Source organism: Drosophila takahashii, chromosome 3L, assembly GCF_030179915.1.
Source record: "Drosophila takahashii strain IR98-3 E-12201 chromosome 3L, DtakHiC1v2, whole genome shotgun sequence".
NCBI lineage: Eukaryota > Metazoa > Arthropoda > Insecta > Diptera > Drosophilidae > Drosophila > Drosophila takahashii.
This window is the reverse complement of record NC_091680.1, coordinates 9,843,372-9,863,092: the sequence shown is the minus strand read 5'-3', so window position 1 is coordinate 9,863,092 and position 19,721 is coordinate 9,843,372. Positions and strand designations below refer to the sequence as shown.

General features: G+C 47.5%; 11 protein-coding genes and 1 long non-coding RNA gene across 14 annotated transcripts; 7 read left to right on the top strand and 5 right to left on the bottom strand.

Annotated features, from left to right (window-relative positions):
* Nucleotides 1-335: 335 nt before the first annotated feature.
* Smn (survival motor neuron) lies at nt 336-1,199 on the bottom strand. The gene has a single exon (XM_017144249.3). The coding sequence runs from the start codon at nt 1,105-1,107 to the stop codon at nt 424-426; it is 684 nt and encodes a 227-aa protein (XP_016999738.2). The 5' UTR covers nt 1,108-1,199; the 3' UTR covers nt 336-423.
* A 472-nt stretch (nt 1,200-1,671) lies between these two features.
* LOC138913055 (uncharacterized) lies at nt 1,672-2,300 on the top strand. 2 transcript variants are annotated; one of them, XR_011418631.1, is made up of 2 exons: nt 1,672-1,787; nt 1,880-2,300. It is a non-coding gene; the product is annotated as an uncharacterized lncRNA (long non-coding RNA). The 2 variants fall into 2 exon arrangements; XR_011418630.1 differs by having other exon boundaries at nt 1,672-1,818.
* Nucleotides 2,301-2,529: 229 nt separating this feature from the next.
* Nucleotides 2,530-4,790, top strand: LOC108059152 (gastrula zinc finger protein XlCGF57.1-like). Its single transcript, XM_044394399.2, has 2 exons — nt 2,530-2,664; nt 2,717-4,790. The coding sequence occupies exon 2, from the start codon at nt 2,721-2,723 to the stop codon at nt 4,293-4,295; it is 1,575 nt and encodes a 524-aa protein (XP_044250334.1). The 5' UTR covers nt 2,530-2,664; nt 2,717-2,720; the 3' UTR covers nt 4,296-4,790.
* Nucleotides 4,791-4,940: 150 nt separating this feature from the next.
* Nucleotides 4,941-7,027, top strand: LOC108059145 (gastrula zinc finger protein XlCGF57.1-like). 2 transcript variants are annotated; one of them, XM_070215566.1, is made up of 2 exons: nt 4,941-5,115; nt 5,184-7,027. In XM_070215566.1, the coding sequence occupies exon 2, from the start codon at nt 5,188-5,190 to the stop codon at nt 6,817-6,819; it is 1,632 nt and encodes a 543-aa protein (XP_070071667.1). In that variant the 5' UTR covers nt 4,941-5,115; nt 5,184-5,187; the 3' UTR covers nt 6,820-7,027. The 2 variants fall into 2 exon arrangements, with proteins under 2 accessions (XP_070071667.1, XP_016999729.1); XM_017144240.3 differs by having other exon boundaries at nt 4,941-5,131; nt 5,184-7,024.
* Nucleotides 7,028-7,346: 319 nt separating this feature from the next.
* Nucleotides 7,347-8,346, top strand: Rpn12 (regulatory particle non-ATPase 12). Its single transcript, XM_017144238.3, has one exon. It carries the CDS (start codon nt 7,441-7,443, stop codon nt 8,233-8,235), a length of 795 nt encoding a protein of 264 aa, XP_016999727.2. The 5' UTR covers nt 7,347-7,440; the 3' UTR covers nt 8,236-8,346.
* Nucleotides 8,347-8,549: 203 nt separating this feature from the next.
* UQCR-C2 (Ubiquinol-cytochrome c reductase core protein 2) lies at nt 8,550-10,430 on the top strand. The gene is made up of 4 exons (XM_017144440.3): nt 8,550-8,807; nt 8,965-9,098; nt 9,155-9,458; nt 9,514-10,430. Exons 1-4 carry the CDS (start codon nt 8,763-8,765, stop codon nt 10,351-10,353), a joined length of 1,323 nt encoding a protein of 440 aa, XP_016999929.2. The 5' UTR covers nt 8,550-8,762; the 3' UTR covers nt 10,354-10,430.
* Nucleotides 10,411-11,395, bottom strand: Syx8 (syntaxin 8). The gene is made up of 2 exons (XM_017144441.3): nt 10,727-11,395; nt 10,411-10,673 (listed from the first exon to the last, which is right to left on the bottom strand). Exons 1-2 carry the CDS (start codon nt 11,259-11,261, stop codon nt 10,513-10,515), a joined length of 696 nt encoding a protein of 231 aa, XP_016999930.1. The 5' UTR covers nt 11,262-11,395; the 3' UTR covers nt 10,411-10,512.
* A 269-nt stretch (nt 11,396-11,664) lies between these two features.
* Nucleotides 11,665-12,186, top strand: LOC108059156 (protein NATD1). Its single transcript, XM_017144251.3, has one exon. It carries the CDS (start codon nt 11,752-11,754, stop codon nt 12,181-12,183), a length of 432 nt encoding a protein of 143 aa, XP_016999740.1. The 5' UTR covers nt 11,665-11,751; the 3' UTR covers nt 12,184-12,186.
* An 899-nt stretch (nt 12,187-13,085) lies between these two features.
* Nucleotides 13,086-14,631, top strand: l(3)73Ah (lethal (3) 73Ah). The gene is made up of 4 exons (XM_017144443.3): nt 13,086-13,509; nt 13,575-13,727; nt 13,791-14,074; nt 14,144-14,631. The coding sequence occupies exons 1-4, from the start codon at nt 13,404-13,406 to the stop codon at nt 14,267-14,269; spliced, it is 669 nt and encodes a 222-aa protein (XP_016999932.1). The 5' UTR covers nt 13,086-13,403; the 3' UTR covers nt 14,270-14,631.
* Nucleotides 14,555-15,650, bottom strand: LOC108059266 (female-specific protein transformer; the record flags this gene model as incomplete). The annotated part of the gene is made up of 2 exons (XM_017144444.3): nt 14,555-14,812; nt 15,258-15,650. Coding segments are annotated over 2 exons (558 nt in total), but the record flags the coding sequence as incomplete, so codon positions are not given.
* tra (transformer) lies at nt 15,637-15,938 on the bottom strand. The gene is made up of 2 exons (XM_044394406.2): nt 15,851-15,938; nt 15,637-15,775 (listed from the first exon to the last, which is right to left on the bottom strand). The coding sequence occupies exons 1-2, from the start codon at nt 15,888-15,890 to the stop codon at nt 15,711-15,713; spliced, it is 105 nt and encodes a 34-aa protein (XP_044250341.1). The 5' UTR covers nt 15,891-15,938; the 3' UTR covers nt 15,637-15,710.
* Nucleotides 15,939-16,035: 97 nt separating this feature from the next.
* Nucleotides 16,036-19,687, bottom strand: spd-2 (spindle defective 2). The gene is made up of 3 exons (XM_017144387.3): nt 19,520-19,687; nt 18,697-19,453; nt 16,036-18,641 (listed from the first exon to the last, which is right to left on the bottom strand). The coding sequence occupies exons 1-3, from the start codon at nt 19,602-19,604 to the stop codon at nt 16,124-16,126; spliced, it is 3,360 nt and encodes a 1,119-aa protein (XP_016999876.2). The 5' UTR covers nt 19,605-19,687; the 3' UTR covers nt 16,036-16,123.
* Between the last annotated feature and the right edge of the window lie 34 nt (nt 19,688-19,721).

Genomic DNA, 19,721 nt, shown 5'->3' with positions numbered 1-19,721 from the left:
CAAAAAAATTGATTAAAAATTCCTTTCAGGTTTGGTAGCTTTTATTCTTGGGCTATTTTTAGGGTAGGTATAGGTTATAAGGTCGAATGTCTTCTTTTTACTGTTTTTTATTGCCCAAAAATCGATGAACTCCCTGCAATGGTATAAAAATTCCACTTAAAAAGGCACCAAAAATTGTAAACCGCTCGTTGCGACAGTCTTCGAAGAACTGACCCGACCCTCTTAAAAGAAAAACACCATATGGAGTAATGAACCGAAATTTCTGCCTGCCTAAGCATTTTTTCCCCATTTACCAACCCGATTTAGAAACCCGAAGCCGAGTCAACGACAATGACTCCTTAACACAACAATTTTTAATCGTTTCGTTCTCTTAAATGGCTACAAGTCTTTAGGAAAGATGTGGAGATGAGTTGAGAGATGGAATCACTTCTTGGGCGTCTTCTTCTTGGCGCTGCAGTTGGCATTATTGGTAGTGGCCTCCTTCTTTCCCTGGTAGAGACCCGTATAGTAGCCGGACATGTACCAGGCGGTGAGCATGGCCACAAAGTCCTGCTCGCCGCCGTCTCCCTGTCCGGCAATCATGGGCGGCACCGGTGGCATGGGCGGCATGACCAGTCTTCCGGATGACTTGCTAGTCTTCGGATGACCAGCAGTGGCAGTCTTGGGAGTTTTGAGCTGAGCAGCAGTGGCAGTGCCCTCCTTTTTGGCCTCCAAGAACTGCTCGCGGCGCACCCGCTTGCCCCAGGTGGGCAGGAGGTCCAGGAGCAGCACCTCCTGCTCGTTCTCGTAGCCCAAGTAGCGGATGACGCAGGTGCCCTTCTCCTCGTCGATCGACACCACGGCGCCCTCGTAGTCCAGGCCATCCACGTAGGTGGCCCGGGCGTAGTCGCCCACCTTGAAGGACACCGGTTCGGGGCTGGTGACCCCGCCAGTGGCCAAATCCTCGCCAGCTTCCTCGTCGTCGGCGGCTGCGTTTTCCTCCGCGCGCTTGTTGGTGGAATCGGCCAGGCGGCGGGCCAGCGCCTCGCGGGCCAGGCCCACGGACTCGTCGTACGTCTTCACCAGCAGGGAGTCATCCCACACGGCGGTGTTGGCCTCGTCGGTCATCTTGGGTGGCTATCCTTTCAGGTATCACGTTTCCAAAAAGGAAGAGAGTTTCGGCTTCTTTTTTGGTTTTTGCGAATTTCGAAAGTGTTGGAAAACACGCGTAAAGCACCTGCACCGCACTAAAATGCAACTATCGCTTAGGGGTGGACCAAATATTCTTTAAAAGAGCGCCAAATTCAAAAATATTTGTTTTTAATAATCAATTATATAAAATAAAAGCAGTAAAAAATCGTATTTACTAGATCACTGCACTAGTAACCTAATTTTGTGGTCAAGCCTAAAATCTTACTGACTTACTTGCAACCCCTTGATCAAATGATCAATGAAATTTGATGACATATGTAGATAGATAATAGTTTTAAAAAGTGTGATTTTGATGAAATGTTTGTACAATTAGTACGTTAAAAACACACTGATACTGATAAGGAATAAATACATATGTAATTAATAGCCAGACAACCAAACATCCGGAATTTGTTTAAAACATCTGAGACGTTGTTCGTGTTCCTTATCAGCAATATTGTTGGTTTCTTTGTATACTAACAGACAGATGAATTTCAGTACTTTTTTAAACTTCTGTTCGAGTGGTTATACTTAATTACTACGGAATTTGGCGAGGCAGAATTGGCCTCACTGATTTGGAGGATCCTTCAAAAGGCAAACGGAGCGCCCAGTGTTCTGTGAGTTCGCCAAGGATCCTTGCAAAGCAGGGTAATAAAGGTCAAACCATTTTTGCCAAAACAATTTGGCTTTTATTATCCTTGAATTGCAGGGAGCTTTGGCAAACTTACAGAACAGTGGATGCTCCAAATTAGAGTGGCCAATTCTAGCGACATCAATTTTTTTTAATTACTTTAACTTTTCGAACAAAACTTTTAAAAAATACTGCATTTTTTTCGACTACTTGTAAGCGTCCAAAACTGTTGGAAAGGAATATGGCAAGCTGGTCGCCTTACACACCAAGCTGTCCAGAATTTCTTGAAGAAGATCACCACAAAAGAGGACTGCGGGAGACTCAGCGGAACCGAAGGACAGGTCGAGGCCTCGAACTCCAAAAATCTTTGCGGACATTGACGAGCTGATAATCGGAGGCCAACTCTTATCAGTGTCCCTGGAATGTTCTAATATCAATATACATGTGTCACAACAAAAAACGTAAAACAAAGATTAAATTAAACCATGTTTAGACTATATTTTTGTCCATTCGTTTGCTAAATACAAATACAAGAACGCTGATAAATGATTTTTGTTTTAAAGAAGGTCGAGTGCCAGTTTTTGAATTTAGGCGGATGTGTGATGACGATATTGTTGGGTTGTAATCGATATCTGAGCCAGCGCACGATAGTTTTGATAGCTTAGTGTTCACATCTCTAAAACAAAATAATAACAAAGTTGTTTTGAGAATATTTGTAAATAATTTTAATCCGCTAGATAGATGGAACACATAAAAGATCATCTGTAGGACGAGGAAATAACTTAAACTACAATAAAATAGAAGAATATCTGCCATCTAGATTCTGGATCACCTTGCTTTCAATATTGATCTAAATACGAGAGGTAGTTTGAGTTACAGTTGAGATCTTTGTATAACTTTATTAATTCATTTCAGAGCCATGGGATCAACAGTATGCCGGGTCTGCCTGGCAAATTCCGACGACATGGTCAATATATTTGAAGAGACAGTGGGAGTTTCCATTGCGACTATGTTATCCGAGTGTACAAGGTTTAAAATTAAGAAAGGTGACCGATTTCCGGAAAACATTTGCAAATCCTGCCTGCAGGACGCAAAAACTGCATTCAAGATGAAGAAAACCTACGAAAGGAGTCGCCAGATCTACTGCCAATTAAATAAGGATTCATTGAAGGACGACCTACTGGAGGAGGAAGTGTGCGAGGTTTCGGATTCCGAGAATGAGGATTCAAACATTGATGGAGAAGTTCTTGACCATGTTGACCAAACAATAATAAAAGTCGAGGATCTGGATAAGGGTTCTTTAAAGGAAGATGTGTCCAAAAAGTCGGATAGCGAGAATATGGAATCCAACACTGATGGAAAAGCTCTTAGCCCTGTTGATTCAGCAAAAGGAGATGGTTATGAGGAACCCCATATAAAAGTGAAAAACGAACCACTTGAAGACACTTTTGAGGAAGAATACAGTCCTATTTCAGAGAGCGATTTCGATCAGTGCGACAGCCAAGTGAAGATCGAGCAAAGGGAAGATGATTTCCAAGAAAGTGATCATGGCTCCGGAAATAATGAAATGAATATTTATAGTCCGCACAAATGCTCCTATTGTCCGAAGATTTGCATATCAAAATCACATCTTGAGCGACACCTACTAACCCACACAGAACAAGAGATACGGTGCTCCATTTGCTCAAGAATTTTCGCAAATCGTGGAAATCTTACAAGACATTTAGCTGTCCACAAACGAGAACGACCGTTCAAGTGTGCCCAATGTCCAAAGGCCTTCAAAACGGATGGACAACTAACGACACACATGAAAGGTCACACAGGAAAGCCAACATTTAAGTGCACCAACTGCCAAAAAACATTTTCGAAAGATGCGACATTACAAAAACATTTGCGAACCCACACAGAAGAACGGCTTTATCAGTGCTCTCTTTGCTCAATGTCTTTCTTAAACGGTGCAAATCTTTCAAGACACTTTATTACCCACACAGGAGAACGACCGTTCAAGTGCACCAAATGTCCCAAGCGGTTCACCCAGAAGTGCAATCTCCGTGTTCACATGCTAGGCCACACAGACAAACGGCCCTTCGAGTGCGCCCATTGCTCCAAGAGCTACGCAGTGAACTCACAGCTTCAGATCCACCTAAAAACGCACGCAGAGCACCAATTTAAGTGTACCCACTGCCCAAAAACTTTCTCACTAGATACCAACTTTCAAAGGCATTTGCTAAGGCACACAGGAGAACGACCGTACAAGTGCTCCCTTTGCGCAAAGACCTTTACAACTGCTGTCAATCTTGAAAGACATTTTGTTGTCCACTCAGGAGAACGGCCGTACAAGTGCTCTCAATGTCCAAAGACCTATATCCAGGAGGAGCATCTTCGGGCACATACGAAAGGCCACACGGGCTCCCACGGGCGAGAAGGGGAAAATAATGGCAGCCCAAGGAAGAGGGAGCACTCCAGATCTAGATCCCTCTCGTCCGACCAGTAGGATCCAAGATCTTCCCGGTATTGTCACCCCCCAAGGAGTCGGAATCGCTGCCGTAGTGGTAGCTTCTACTGGAGAGACCGACAAAGGAGTCATTATTGGCGATCCCACCCTGATTTGGGAGATCCATTTGCCAGCTGTCGATGCCGACATCGTCCCACTTTCCTGTGTTTCGTACATCAAAATATTGAATACAAAATAAAAACAAGAAAGGAAGTTTATAACACGCTTGCAGGCATTTAAAATGTTGGTTACAATGATTGCTTTTGATTATTCCTATGGAAGCCATAAGATATAGTGGTCTGATCCGACTCGTACATACATATGTATGTACTACCTGCTATAGAAAGAAGACTTTTGGGAAAGTTGCATCGCGATAGCTTTAAAACTGAGAGACTAGTTCGCATGCCCCTGGAATGTTACTAATATCCATCTACATTTGTCACAAAAATACATAAAACAAATATTAAGTTAAACCATGTTTAGAATATATTTTTGTACATTCGTCGGCTAAATATAAAAATAAGAACGTTGAAATAAATGACACAATTACAATGCCATTTTTTAAATTAAGCGGCTGTATGATGACGATATATTAAATTGTAGTGTTGTAATCGATATCTAACCCAGTGCACTATAGTTTTGATATCGTAGCGTACACATCTCTAAAGCAAAATAACAAAACATGCAATTTTTTAGAACAAATTGTTTGGTTTGGAAGTAACTTAATATTAAAAAAATAATAATAATTGGCGGTAGCTGTAAGTCCACTCGAAAGGGGAATCATTTATGTGTCCGCCTGTAGGGCGAGAAACAAACTAAAGTACAAAAAAAGAAAGGTAGTTTGAGTTAAAGTTGAGATCTTTGTATAACTTTATTAATACATTTCAGAGCCATGGGATCGACAGTATGCCGTGTCTGCTTAGCAAATTCCGACGACATGGTCAATATATTTGAAGAGACAGCGGGAGTTTCCATTGCGACTATGATATACGAGTGTACAAGGTTTAAAGTTGTGAAAGGTGACCGATTTCCACAAAACATTTGCAAATCCTGCCTGCAGGATGCAAAAACTGCATTCAAGATGAAGAAAACCTACGAAAGGAGTCGCCAGATCTACTGCCAATTAAATAAGGATTCATTGAAGGACGACTTACTGGAGGAGGAAGTGTGCGAAGTGTCGGATTCCGAGAATGAGGATTCAAACATTTATGGAGAAGTTCTTGACCATGTTGAACAAACAATAATAAAAGTCGAGGATCTCGATAAGGATTCTTTAGAGGAAGGTTTGTCCAAAGTTTCGGATAGCGAGAACGTGGAATCCAACTTTGATGGAGAAGCTCTTGACCCTGTTGAGTCTGCAAAAGAAGATGGTTGTGAGGAGCCACTTATAGCAGTGAAAAACGAACCACTCGAAGACACTTTCGATGAAGAATTCAGTCCCATTTCAGAGAGCGATTTCGATCAGTGCGACAGCCGAGTGGCGATCGAGAAAATGGAAGATGAATACCAAGAAAGTGATCACGGTTCCGGAAATAGCGAAGCTAAGGTTTATAGTCCGCACAAATGCTCCCATTGTCCGAAAATATGCATATCTGAGAAACAACTCAAGAGACACTTGCTATCCCACACAGCACCGGACCTTCGGTGCTCCCTTTGCTCTAAGCTTTTTTCAAGTCGTGTGAAGCTTGAAAGACATTTAGCTGTCCACAAACGAGAACGACCGTACAAGTGTTCCCAATGTCCAAAGACCTTCAAAACGAATGGACATCTGGAAACACACATGAAAGGCCACACAGGAGTACAACATTTTAGGTGTACCCACTGTAAAAAAACGTTTTTGGAAGATGCCAAATTACAAAAGCATATGCAAACCCACAAAAGAGAACGACGTTTTCAGTGCTCGCTTTGCTCAATGTCTTTCGGACAATCTGCTCATCTTTCAAGACATTTTATTACCCACACAGGAGAACGACCGTTCAAGTGCCCCCAATGTCCAAAGCGGTTCAGCCAGAAGTCAAATCTCAAGGTACACGTTCTACTCCACTCAGATAATCGGCCGTTCGGGTGCTCCCAATGCTCCAAGTCTTACGCGTTCAAATCACAGCTTCAGACCCACCAAAAAAAGCACTCAGAAGCACATTTTATATGTTCTTTCTGCCGAAAAACTTTTTTACAAGAGGACATTTTTCAAGAACATTTGCTTACGCACAAGGGAACGCGACGTTTTCAGTGCTCTCTCTGCGTCAAGGCTTTTACAACTGCTGGCAATCTTCAAAGACACTTTGTTGTCCACTCAGGAGAACGTCCGTTCAAGTGCTCTCAATGTCCAAAGGCCTTTCTTCAGAACGCCACTCTGGGCGCACACATGCGAATCCACACAGACTCCCAGGGAGAAAAGGAAAATAATGGCAGCGCAAGGAAGAAAAGGAAGGAAAAGGAGGAAAAGGAAGTAGGGAGGCTGCGTCAAAGATCCTCCCGGGCCACCAGAAACTCTCGTCTCAGATCCAGATCAGAATCTCAGTAATCCGAATGGGAGAGAAAATACAGAAGACATTGTCACCCGTCAAGGAGTCGGAATCGCAGGAGACATCGACAAAGGAGTCCTTATCGACCGATCCCAACCAAATAAAATATTTTTACGATATTAATAGAGACGTTACTATTAATGAATAAATAATAATAAAACAACAAAATACATGGGAATTTAGTAAACAGGTTTTCTACAATTTTAATTCTTAAATACTATTCAATAACCCAAAAAATAAAACAACAAAATACAAGAAAAATTCAGAAAATAGCAAACTACTTTTTTTTCTATGTTGATTTTACATATTTTTTTTTGTTTTGTGTAGGCATGTGAATACTTATAAAATATAAATTATAATTAGGGGGTTACAACAAACAGTTTAAAAACAACAAACTGGTAAATGACTTATATAACAAATAATTTTAAAATAAATATTTTTCCCAAGTTAAATTTAAATAAATACCCTGCGATAACAACATAATCGATAACTCCACGTAAACATCGATTGCAGCCACCTCTGTGCCGACACGACGGCAACTACCATCACTAAAAAAAAGCGAAAATCATCTTGCAACGCGAATTCTGCAAAATACAATTTAAGTGAAATATAAGCTTAAAATGGCCACCGTGGAAGCCCTCTACAAGGAACTGACCGCCGAGTGGGCGAAGCGGCCGCCAAATACCGTCAGGTGCGGCCAGCTGCTGGATCAGTTGAAGGTGGCGCTGGTGAAGATGGCCTTCCTGCCGACGGACGGAAACGACGCCCAGAGCTCCAAGAAGCAACTGATCCTGGCCAGAAGCGTGCTCGAGGTGGCCGTGGAGCACAGCGTGCTCAGCAAGGACCTGCTCGCCTTCGAGCGCTACATGGCGCAGCTGAAGTGCTATTACTACGACTACGCCAAGATAATTGGCGAGTCGGAGAGCAAGTACAAGCTGCTGGGCCTCAATCTGCTCTACCTGCTCTCCGGCAACCGGGTTTCCGACTTCCACACGGAATTGGAACTCCTCTCCGTGGATGTCATCCAGCACAATCAGTTCATCCGCCCGATCCTGGCCCTGGAGCAGTACATCATGGAGGGCCGGTACAACAAGATCTTCCAGGCCAAATCGACGGTGCCCGCCGAGGTGTACAGCTACTTCATGGACCTGCTGGTGGAGACGGTGCGCGACGAGATCGGTGCTTGCATCGAGAAGTCCTACGACAAAATCTCCGCCAAGGATGCGGCCAAGCGGCTCAACCTGCGCGTCCCCGACGAGATCAAGGCCTTCGGCGAGAAGCGCCAATGGAAACTGGAGGCCAGCGGCGACTACAGCTTCACCGACCGCAGCGTCAAGCCCAAGGAACTGCTGCCCTCCGAGGAACTGGCCGAGCAGGTGCTCAGCTATGCCCGCGACCTCGAGATGATAGTCTAAATCTAGGATGGCCAGAGTAGGGTTAAGAAAACAGTCCTAAATCGCTGGAAACCACAATTTTTATAGTAATATGTATCTGTATGAGAAAAGTAAAGCTAACTCCTCTTTAAACTGTATAATTGAATTTTTCTTGAATGGATATTACATTACATTTTTGGGTTTTATATTAAATCCCCAATCAGTAATTGAGGAGAATGATATATCCCATTATTAAATATTAATATTAATAGTAATTTTTAGTCTAGTTTTTAGTTTTTAGGCGACAAAGGAACCATTGACCGGACTGTCCCATTTAAATAAATATTATTCTCCCCAATTCCCGATCACGGTATTTTGAAAATCCCGTGACTCGATAGAAATCACTGGTTGTGTCGGTGTGACCGTTTACGCCCGCACTGCCCCAGGGATTAGTGCAACCCCCTGCGACGGCCACACCAGCGCGAACGACATAAATTTTCGCTCTGCGATTATTTGTAAAAAGCATTGCTTAAAAAGCAAATAGAAGAAATTATAGCATAATCCACGCCATGGCCTGCAACGCTAGCAAGACGTCGCTCCTGCGCGCCATCGCCGTAAGTCTCGACTTAACCAACAAAAGGTTACGGCAGCGCATCGCGTAAACGGGGAGGCTCGTGGTTACGTAAAACTTAAAACAGCACCCCAAGTTGCCGTCCCAAACAAAGTGGAATTTAACCATTGCAATGATCTAACCACCCTGTTTACCTGCAGAAACGAGGCTACGCCACCTGCCCGCGTCCCGTGGGCGATCTGTCCGCCGTGAACGTCAAGGTGCTGGAGAACAAACTGGTGGTGGCCACCGCCGATGCCACTCTTCCCGTTTCGCGGGTCTCCTTGGTGCTGGGGTGAGTCTGGTGGCCAGAATCATAGTTAAATCCATCAATTAATCCCCTAATTACAGAGCTGGTTCCCGCAACGAGGCCTACGACACCCAGGGCGCCTCGCACCTGCTCCGCTTGGCCGGCGGTCTGAGCACCCAGAACTCCTCCGCCTTCGCCATCGCCCGCAACATCCAGCAGGTGGGCGGCACCCTGACCACATGGGGCGATCGCGAGGTCGTCGGCTACACGGTGACCACCACCGCGGACAACGCCGAGACCGGACTGCGCTACCTGCAGGATCTGCTGCAGCCCGCCTTCAAGCCCTGGGAGCTGAACGACAACGCCAAGACGGTGGTTAACCAGCTGAATGCCGTCTCCACGGAGGTAGCTACTCCTTATCTTTGGCCTAAGCCTTCCACTAATCCCCTATCCCCCACAGCAACGCGCCATCGAGCTGGTGCACAAGGCCGCCTTCCGCAACGGCCTGGGCAACTCGATCTACTCGCCCCGCTTCCAGCTGGGCAAGCTCTCCTCCGAGAGCCTGCTGCACTACGTCGCCCAGACCTTCGCCGCTGGCCGTGCCGCCGTCGTGGGCGTGGGCATCGATAGCAACACCTTGGCTGGCTTCGCCCAGACTTTGCAGTTCCCCAGCGGCGGTGGAAAGGCCGCCTCTGCCAACTGGTATGGCGGAGATGCCCGCAAGGACACCGCCGGCCATCGGGCCGTCGTCGCCGTGGCTGGACAGGGCGGTGCCGCCGCGAACCCCAAAGAGGCGCTGGCCTTCGCCATTCTGGAGCAGGCTGTTGGCGCCCAGGCGGCCACCAAGCGCGGCATTTCCGCCGGACTTTTCGGTGAGGCTGTCAACTCCGCCGGCGGCAATGGTGCCGTCGTCAAGGCTTTGAATGCCAGCTACTCGGACGCCGGACTGTTTGGATTCGTGGTCTCCGCCGATGCCAAGGATGTGGGCAAGACTGTGGAGTTCCTGGTGCGCGGCCTGAAGTCCGCCGCGGTGTCCGAGAAGGATGTCAGCCGTGGCAAGGCTCTGCTGAAGGCGCGCATCATCTCGCGCTACTCGTCGGACGGCGGTTTGATCAAGGAGATCGGTCGCCAGGCGGCGCTCACCCGGAATGTCCTCGAGGCGGACGCCCTGCTCAGCGCCATCGATGGCATCTCGCAGTCGCAGGTCCAGGAGGCGGCCAAGAAGGTGGGCAGCTCCAAGCTGGCCGTCGGCGCCATCGGCCATCTGGCCAGCGTTCCCTACGCCTCCGATTTGGCCTAAGTAGATAACACACACCTGTACATCTGTTAACCGTAATGTAACGACTAAATAAACCTGTTGAGGGCAACGATCCGATACTTAGAAATCCTATTTTAATTGGTTTTGGTGTATACATAAATAATCAAACTTTGGGTTAACGATGGGTCATAATAATATAAACTAAACTACCACCACAACGATAATGGCCACGAACAAGGCGATGATGATAAGCCAGTAGCCCCAGGTGCTGTCCCGCCGGTTCACCTGTCCAATGCTCTGCGTTTCCCGCTGCACGCCCGACTCCACGCGGTCCATGGCATTGGCCAGATTGTCCAGGATGTCTGCAAGATAAGGAGGATAAGTAATGGCTGCTTAGTGATCGAGGGATACCCACTGTTCTGGTCCTCCACTTCGTTGCCCAGCTGGGTGGCCAATTGCCGCTGCCTGGAAAGGGTAGCCGATAGAACCTCGAGTCCTTGGTTCTGCTGCTCCAGCATTTCGATCTTTCGCTGCTTCAGGGTCTCCACATCCAAGGCGGTCCTGCCTTGACCCGCGGCGAGATCCTGATCCTGCCAAGCGGAGGCGGATGAGGAGGCGGCGGCCAGGACATTGGAGCGCGTGCTATTGGCGAACTTCTCGCGGATTTCGCGGAGCTGCGAGGTGAGTCGCTCCCAGTCGATGCGCCTCTGCTGCAGCTCCTCCTCCGGACTCGTTTCCCAGGTGACGGCGTTGTCCAGGACAACCTTCAGGTGCTTCACATCCTTGGCCAGCTGCTCCAATCCCGCCTGAATGCTGCCCGTCAATTGGACGTATTGGCTCGCCTTTGGACTGATCTGCTGGCGCTGATTAAGGTGGACTAGCAGCTGGTGGCGCAGTCGCTCGCAGCCCTCGTACTCAATGTCCCAGGAGTCGTGATCCACCAGAGCCATTTTTCCGACTTATCTGTATTTCGTAGGCTATGAGTAATTATCAAAAAAAAACAAAACTGCGCCTCAAGGAAGCCACACAACAAAAACAAGAGCAAAGCGTCAGCTGATTAATGCAATTGCAGGTCCAAAGCAACAGCGAGTGTACGGTCACTCTAATCACAAGGGATTTCTTAAAAAAAAAAGTGTACTATTACAAATATTTAAAAAGAATACAATTTTTAGTAAAATCTTTTGGAAACAAAACATTTTTGGAGCTATTTAGAAATCATGTTTACAAACATTCCAAAAAATCAAAGAAAATCTGAGGATCCCATTAACAAATGCAGTGCTTAGTTTAAAAAAAATAATTTATAATGAAGGAATACCCCATTTCTATAATTTATTATTTACACATAATTGGATCCATTTCAAAAATGGAATCTGGTCACGTGGAAAATTGTCAATATTATGTATTTTGTTGTTTATTTCCAAATTGTTCTCCAAAATTGAAATGTTTTCTAAATTACTTCCCACCGTGTTACTGTATGGCGGCCGCAGAACCTACTCCATTTGCTCCAAAGTCTACTCTATCCCCACAAGTAATAAAACAGCCACTGGCCACTTGCTGAAGCTTCCCAACTTGTGTTTACAGGCAAGGGGATATGGAACACATATAGTTATTCGGCACACCAAAGATCGATTCTATATCGACATTCAGGAACAGCGAGCCGAGTTGCTGTATTCCGTTGCTGAAGGAGTGATGACCATTCAGAGCACCCAAGTTCCCAAGGAGCTGGGAGGACACGGGATTGGAAAGCTTTTGGCGAAGGCGGCACTGGACTTTGCATTGCTCAATGGAATGTTTATTGTTATCAAATGCCGATTTGTCCAGCACTATATTGACAAATATGAACCGCAATATGCCAAGTACATTTTGAACTAGGCAGTCAAATGTTTCAATTTTATTAAAATTAACAAATTTAAGGGAAAACAAATGTAAGGCCAACTTACCCAATAAATAAAATGCTTCACCATATTTAGTAAATATTTTTTACATATGTAGTTATTATTGCTTGCGATCAGTAAAAATCTTCAATCATTTTTTGGGAATATTCACTACTTGAAACCAAACTATTCCATTCAGAAGGTATAATTTTTTCTCGCTCAATAATAAAAAAAACATGTAGTATAACAAATAAAATAAAAAAACATTTAAATAAGCCACGGCTTTACTCCAAAACCAATCATATTAGGTGGATGAATTGAAATAATTTCATTTAATGTTTCTTAAAATTATTTTTTTTTTCCAAAATGTTTTTTTTATCCATTTTTAGAACAATAAAACTTTTGATTATTATGAGAGTCTAGCTAGAGTTTTGGGAATATCTACTTCAAATGTTAGGTAAATAAAACACAATATTCGAAAAAAAAGTGGGAGGGGAAGGGTATTTCCCTAAAATATTTAAAGTATTTAGTGGTTCGAATATACCAGAATTGTTTGTTGTATACGTGTGACCAGTCCACCCACGCTCCTACGATAGTTGTGACCGGCACAGGAACACCAAGTTACTGCATCGAGAAGGTGGCACAAGTCACCCACACACGCACGCATTGCGGTACGATAGCTGTGACTCGAAGAGTGGAAAATGTCACTGATTTTGATTGATTAGAACAATTAATAAAATTCGGCTTCTTTACTCACTTTAATTTGTTTGAGCAGTGGAAAGGGAACTATATTTTAGATAGTTTTATATATAACTATCGCGACTGCCCGTGACATTCCGCCAAAGCCGTGACTGTTCGCAATGAAATAATCGCGACAAGTAACAGGTACGCAACTATCGCCCATCCCTAGCCCAACTCACACGTACACACAATTTAGTCGTGATTTCTATTTTATTTGTTTCAAATTACAGCCAAAAAGGAAACAAAACGCGATAAAAAACCGCTGGCCGCAATGCCGAGTGCCCGTTTAACCGTGCGCGAGCCTTCCCACTAATCGGAAGCGAGCGCGGTCGCCGTTTTCATCGTTTTCCGCCCGGGAGTGGGAGATCGGAAAATCATCATCAGCAGCAGCAGCAGCAGGAGCATCGGTCCGCCGCAGAGCAGGGCTATATATTGGATATAGGATATATTGGATATATCGGGGGACCCAGAGCCAGCATGGAGCGGCGCGTGAAGCTGAAGACGATAAATCCGCACATCACGTGCAAGATCTGCGGGGGCTACTTCATCGATGCCACCACGGTGACGGAGTGTCTGCACACATGTGAGTAATAATAGTAATAATGGAGTAATAATAATGCCCAATAATATATCTCTCATCCATTTCAGTCTGCAAGAGCTGCCTGGTGAAGCACCTGGAGGAGAAGAAGACCTGCCCCACCTGCGACAACATCATCCACCAGTCGCATCCCCTGCAATACATCAGTTTCGATCGCACCATGCAGGACATTGTGTACAAACTGGTGCCGAAACTGCAAGAAGGTGGGTGTAAGATGGGTTTCTGCCACTCTATATATAATCTACATATATATATTTATCTTCCAGATGAATCGCGCCGGGAGCGGGACTTCTACAAGAGCAGAAACATGCCCTGCCCCAAGGACATCACGCAGAACCACGAGGAGGACAACGAGAAGGTGATGGACGCCCACGCCGAGTCCGACTTCCATCGCCTGGACGAGCAGGTGAACGTGTGCCTGGAGTGCATCAGCAACAACTTCAAGAACCTGCAGAGGCGCTTCATCCGCTGCAGCTCGCAGGCGACGATAACGCACCTCAAGAAGCTGGTGGCCAAGAAGATTCTCAACGGCATTGAAAAGTACCGAGAGGTGGGAAAAATTCCTATTCAAATCACTCCTGTTTTGGATTGTATTATAACTAAATCTCTGCCCTTCCAGATCGACATTCTGTGCAACGAGGAGCTCCTGGGCAAGGATCACACGCTGAAGTTCGTCTACGTGACGCGCTGGCGCTTTCGGGATCCTCCGCTCCGCCTGCAGTTTCGTCCACGGGTCGAGCTCTAACCACTGTTTTAGTCTAATGCCACAAACAAATGATCTATTTTTATAATTTATTGACAAAGCGTATATATCGTAATTAGGAGAGAGTCGCTAGTGTTAGGCCCCCCAAAAACCATGTGTGTATGTGCAAGTGTACATGTATAAAGTCGTAATTATATGGTTATCCCTCCTAGGATTAAGTAACTTCCTCTCCCCAACTCGTGTGACCCCTTTGTTGCCGCCCTTTTCGCTGCATTTGCTCATGATTTAATCAACCTTCTCCGTTTGCAATATTTTATGTTCTCCTCCTTTAGTTTCAAATATATGTATTTATTATTTTAATGTACAAAACACACGAATGTAAATAAATTTGTAATTATGTCGAATGGTTTATTGTTTTTTTTAATGTGGTGGCTGCCACGCGTTTCTGTGGCCAAATCGGGGCGCTCCCAGGTAAGGCGGACGATGGCGGAATCTGTAGGAGGCAGCTGGAAAAGGTGGAGGACGTGGTGGCCGCTGGTAGCCAAATCTTGGCGGTGGACCCATTGCATATGTCCCATACATTCCCTGGAAAAAAGGTTGAAAAGTATTAATGGGAGGGAAGTATTTGTAGTGAAGTATCTGCAGTCAATAATATCAAAAAACCTAAAATAATTTTAGGTTTATATTAATGTTATAAAAAAATTGCAGAATAAATTATTTTTAATGTTCCAAAAATGCGTTACAACTATTGGGCTATTTATGCTAACAAATGATATCGTAAGATTTACATCTGATATATTTTTTAGATCTTATAAAAACAAACTATATAAATGAACTAACGTAGAAGTAAACTAACAAACAGTCTATTATATCAAAAACCCTAAAATAATTTTGTTTAACAAAATATATTAGTGTTATAAAAAAAATTGAAAAATAAGTCATTTCTAATGGACCCACATTGTTCCAATTTACATCTGATATCTTTTTTAAATCTTACATATAAAAACAAACTATATATAAATCTACTAACATAGAAATCCTGTGCTGGCACTTGGACATAGTAGTTGATGATCTTTGGCGGCGGATGGTACCGATGAGGACTCCTCTGTCGGTGTCTCCGGTCACTGCTGCTGCGACTCCGGCTGCGGTTCCGACTCCGCGAGCGGTGGCGTTGCCTCCTGGATCTGCTCTCCCTTCCGGTTGAGTGGGATCTAGATCTGGAGCGGGATCGGGAGCGTCTGCTGGATCGGGGAGATCTTTGTCGCAGTCTCCTCACTCGGTCCTCTTCCCTCGCCACATCTGCGAAGTAGGGCACCTTGTGCTCCTCCCTTTTGCGCTCCCTCTCCCTTGGGCGCCCATTGTGCTCCCTTTCTCGCCGGGATCGCGACCTGGGGCCATGGGAATCTGGGTAAAAAGAGAAGGGTTAGTTTGTGCTGCATCTCGTCTGGAGTCCACATAGTGCGCAGTTGAGTGTCCCATAATCCTAGCTTCTTTGTCTGCTCCTCCAGCGTTCTTTATCATCCATTTCACACTTCACACGATTTGGCACTAGAAAAAAAACAACAAAAAGATTGCACTTGATGGATCCCAATCCGATCGAATATACTCTATATATATATATACCTCGGTGCACGGTTCCGCTGCTGTCGGCGTCCATTTTCATCGGAAAATGCAGGGAAATTATGCACTTTGCTTTAGTGATGACACTCGGCACTCCACTTTTAGTGTGCCCAATTAATTTCGATTAGTTATCGATTATGTTTGTTATTCTATAGAGTTAAAAAAAAACGGTTATTCAAATAAGAAAATTCATCTATAAACGCTTTTATTTCATAAGTACACGAGAATACAATGCAAAATTTGCTCAAACAATTGAAATACAGGCACAAATAAGATTCAAAACTTAAAGCTAAGTGGCACATTGATGCGCTCGCTCTCCATGGAGACCACGATCATTGGCTCCCCTTCGATTGAATCCCGCCTGGGCGATCGCAGCAGGCGGACATCGATCTCCGCCTGACCGCCATCCGGCGCCACATAGCACTCGGTGGGGCTGATCCTCACCAGATTCGGTACACTGCAGCTAATCTCGATGAGCTGACGCGAACGGAAGCTGTTTGTCACGGACAAAGTGGCCAGGGAAGAGCCGCCCACTCCAAATTCCAGCGCAGCAGGCTGCACAGACCAATTCCGCTCCAAGGGCATCATCAAGGTGGTGGTGTCCGCCTCCATTAACTCATCCACGGGCTCCAGCAGGTTACTCTGCGTGGGCGTCGGCGAACTGGCCACGCAAATCGTTCGGAACAGCACGGTTTCCTCAGCCTCCGGCAGGAACATTAGCGAACTCTCCGACGACTCATCAAAGTCGCGATTCAGCGTGAGCGCCACATCGATGATCCGCACCACGGTGACCAAATCCAGAATGAATTCGGGCGGTTCGTTGAGCTGCCCGATATTCCGCACCGGCTGTTCCTCCGGAAATTCACCCCAAATGCTTTCCAGCATGGGCGACGTGAGCTTCTCCCGCTGACGACTGCTCATCCTTTGAACCAAGCTGCGCATGCGCTGCCTATTAGGCTCGTCGCCGCAGAAAATCCGCATGTTTGCTAGGGTTAAAACCTGAGCCGTTTTCTTGAGTATGTTCTTTAGATCCTCCCGATTTGGACGGAAGAGGATCTGCACGCTGCCCTCGCTATTCGGCGGCAAGATCATCCGACTGGGACGCACTTCAAAGGCTTCGCTTAGTCTTAGTTTCATTAGCACTGTGGAGTCCACTGAAATGCCCACAAAAGCGGTCAGTGGACCCTTGTTGTGGAACCTTAGGCTTGCAGTTAGAGGACCGGCTGAAAGTTCACACACATCGCCGATGGTGAGGAAGCTGGCGCCCACGGGTCCCTTGAGCAAACCCTGTATGCTGATTGAAGCACTGCCTCCATAGCCGTACAGTGGGATCTCCAAGCCCGGCTGACTGCTGTTATTTGCTCCAGGTGGCGCATAAAAGGACAACGCTCCGATGGCCGCGCCACAGACAGTGGGACAAAAGTTAATCACCACCGAGCGGCATTCCATGGCCTGCAGTGTGATGGTGCTGCTGTCGGAGCCAACGAGCTGGAATCCCGGTCCCTGGATGCCCAGCCGGATGACCAGTCGCTTGTCCGCCGTGTTCTTCACCTGCATGGACTTGCGTACGTCTGTCCGCAGCTTTGTGCTGCCCCAGCAGAGGCTCGTGTGGGTCACTTTCAGGGGGAGAAGCTTCCCATCACGGTGGCTAAACTCACTGGAGTTGGAGCAGCGCGAAATGCTGCGCGGTGCGGTGAGAGAACTGGTTCCCAGGCCACGTTTCGTTGTGAATCCGCTGGTGGAGCTCGCCTCGCTGCCCGCCGGCGAGGAGTTGGCCTTACGTGCTGCTGCTGCTCCTGCTACTCCACCACTCATGAGCTGCCGGCGCTCGGAACTGGTGGTGCTGTCCAGCAGCGGCGACGAGAGGCAGCTGCGCGGCGAGGACAAGGGCGATAGGTTCTTGGCCAAGCTATTGCTTGCCAAATCGCAGCCATCCAAGCGTGTGCTGCTCAGGGAGGAGGGATTCCTCGGCATTAGCCCGGGAATTGTGGAGATGGAAACCCTCTTCTTGTTCACCGGCGTCTTGTCCTCATCGGTTTCGTCCTCTGTGCAGGTTAGTAAACGCAAACCATCGCTACTCGCTGGACTGGCGGCCCTGGGGGAGATCTTGGTGCGCCTTACGCGCCGGCTAGGCTCCTTCACCGGCGTCGAGGGCCACTCATCGATATCCGCCTCGGCCTCCGTCTCCACGGGTTCGGTGGCCGCACGGCTGATGGTGATCTGCGGCTGGTCGGCGGACAGCGGACTGAGTGGCTTGCGCGACACGCTGCTCTGCTGCAGGTGGCGAAAGTCCGTGGAGTTTAGCACCGAGTCGGTGAAGCTCATCGTGTTGGAGTTGCTCAGTGTACGCTCCTCCCTGTTCTCCTTGTTCTCCTCATCCTCGCCATTCCAGCCACGTCGATGCTCCCACAGATGGTTGACCACCTCCACCGTGGAGGTGTCTGAATTCAAATCTATGTCCCGCAGCGCCTTGTCAATAGCAGAGAGGCTGAGGATCTCGGAGCTCGAGGGCGGCCTTTTGGGCTCCTGGGCCTTTAGCACCGTCTGTATGCGATCCTGCTGCATCTTGCGCATCAGGTTGCGTCCCAGATTCGAGCCTCCCGAGGCCTCCGCCTTCGTATAGGTCTTGTTCTCCGGCAGCGGGGTTTTCTCGCCCCCAGATTCCGGCTCCATTAGCGGTTGAGTGGGTCGCGTGCGATCCGGACTGCCGTTGTTCACGATGTTCCAGATGTTTTCCGAGCGCGTCTGAAAGTAGTTGCCCAGCGAGAAGTCCGGGTCTCCGGCCAGAAGGGAGCTGTAAGTATTAAGATTACTTTGGTATCTTTCGCAGATGACTTAGAAATACTCACTTGGAAACGGAGCTCTCAATTTCCGAGGTCAGCGGCGGTGGGGCGGCAATCTTCTGCATTGCCTGGTTGCTCAACGTGGCCGTCGGCATGGCTGTGAACTCCTGGGCCCACGAAATCTCGCCCAGCACCAGCTTGGACTGCATCAGCTCGGCGGGGGCGAAGCTCTCGTCCTGGTTATCGGCCGCCAGCGAAGCAGAGCCAAAGGAGAATCCCCCGCCGCCGTTCAAACTGAGATCACTCATGTCCGCCGTGCGCGGCAAGCTGCGGGAGCAGCTGAACGAGTCCGAGAGGCTTGAGGAGTTGGCCCGCGACACCTGACAGCTGGCCTCCACTTGGCTGACATCCTGCAGCTTCTTCTCCAGCAGGCGGGCCTTCTCCACGAACGATGACTTGAGGATCTCGGCCACCGAAAGGGAGGGCTTCTCGCGGCGGCGCTGTTTTCCCGCCTGGCAGAGCGTGGATCTGCCCGTGATCTCGGCGGGCTCGAAGGAGATGTTGGGGGCGCCCTTGGGGGCGGCGGCGGCGGCGGGCGTGGCCAGGACAAAGGAGCTGCTGCTGTTCAGGTCGATGGTCTCGTCGGTCATTAATTCCGAGATGTTGGTGGTGGAGCGCTTCTGGAGGGCAGCGCTCTTCCGCGGCTTTTCCAGGGTCTCCAGGGCGCGCAGCCGCTCCTCGCGGAGTCGCTCGTGGACGTTGGAGGAATCCCGACCAGCGCCAGCGCCACTCCGCCTGCTGAAGCTCGACAAATCGCCAAAAACTGCGGGAACTCGGGATTACAAACTGATTTTTTGAGGGGGTTTTTAAGCGGACTCCGCCTGCTTACCCTTGAGATTGTCCATGTTCAGGATGCCCAGCGAGTTCTGGTCCGCGTAGCTGCCGTTTCCTGGGCTTCCGCTGATCTTGTCCATGGCGCTTCGCAGTTTTACAGTTAATAAAAACCGAAAACCGAGAAGCCGTAAACAAAAAAGGCGCGTCGTTGGGTTCGAAAATGGACGTCGATAGGCGATAACTCCAGGGCTGGACAC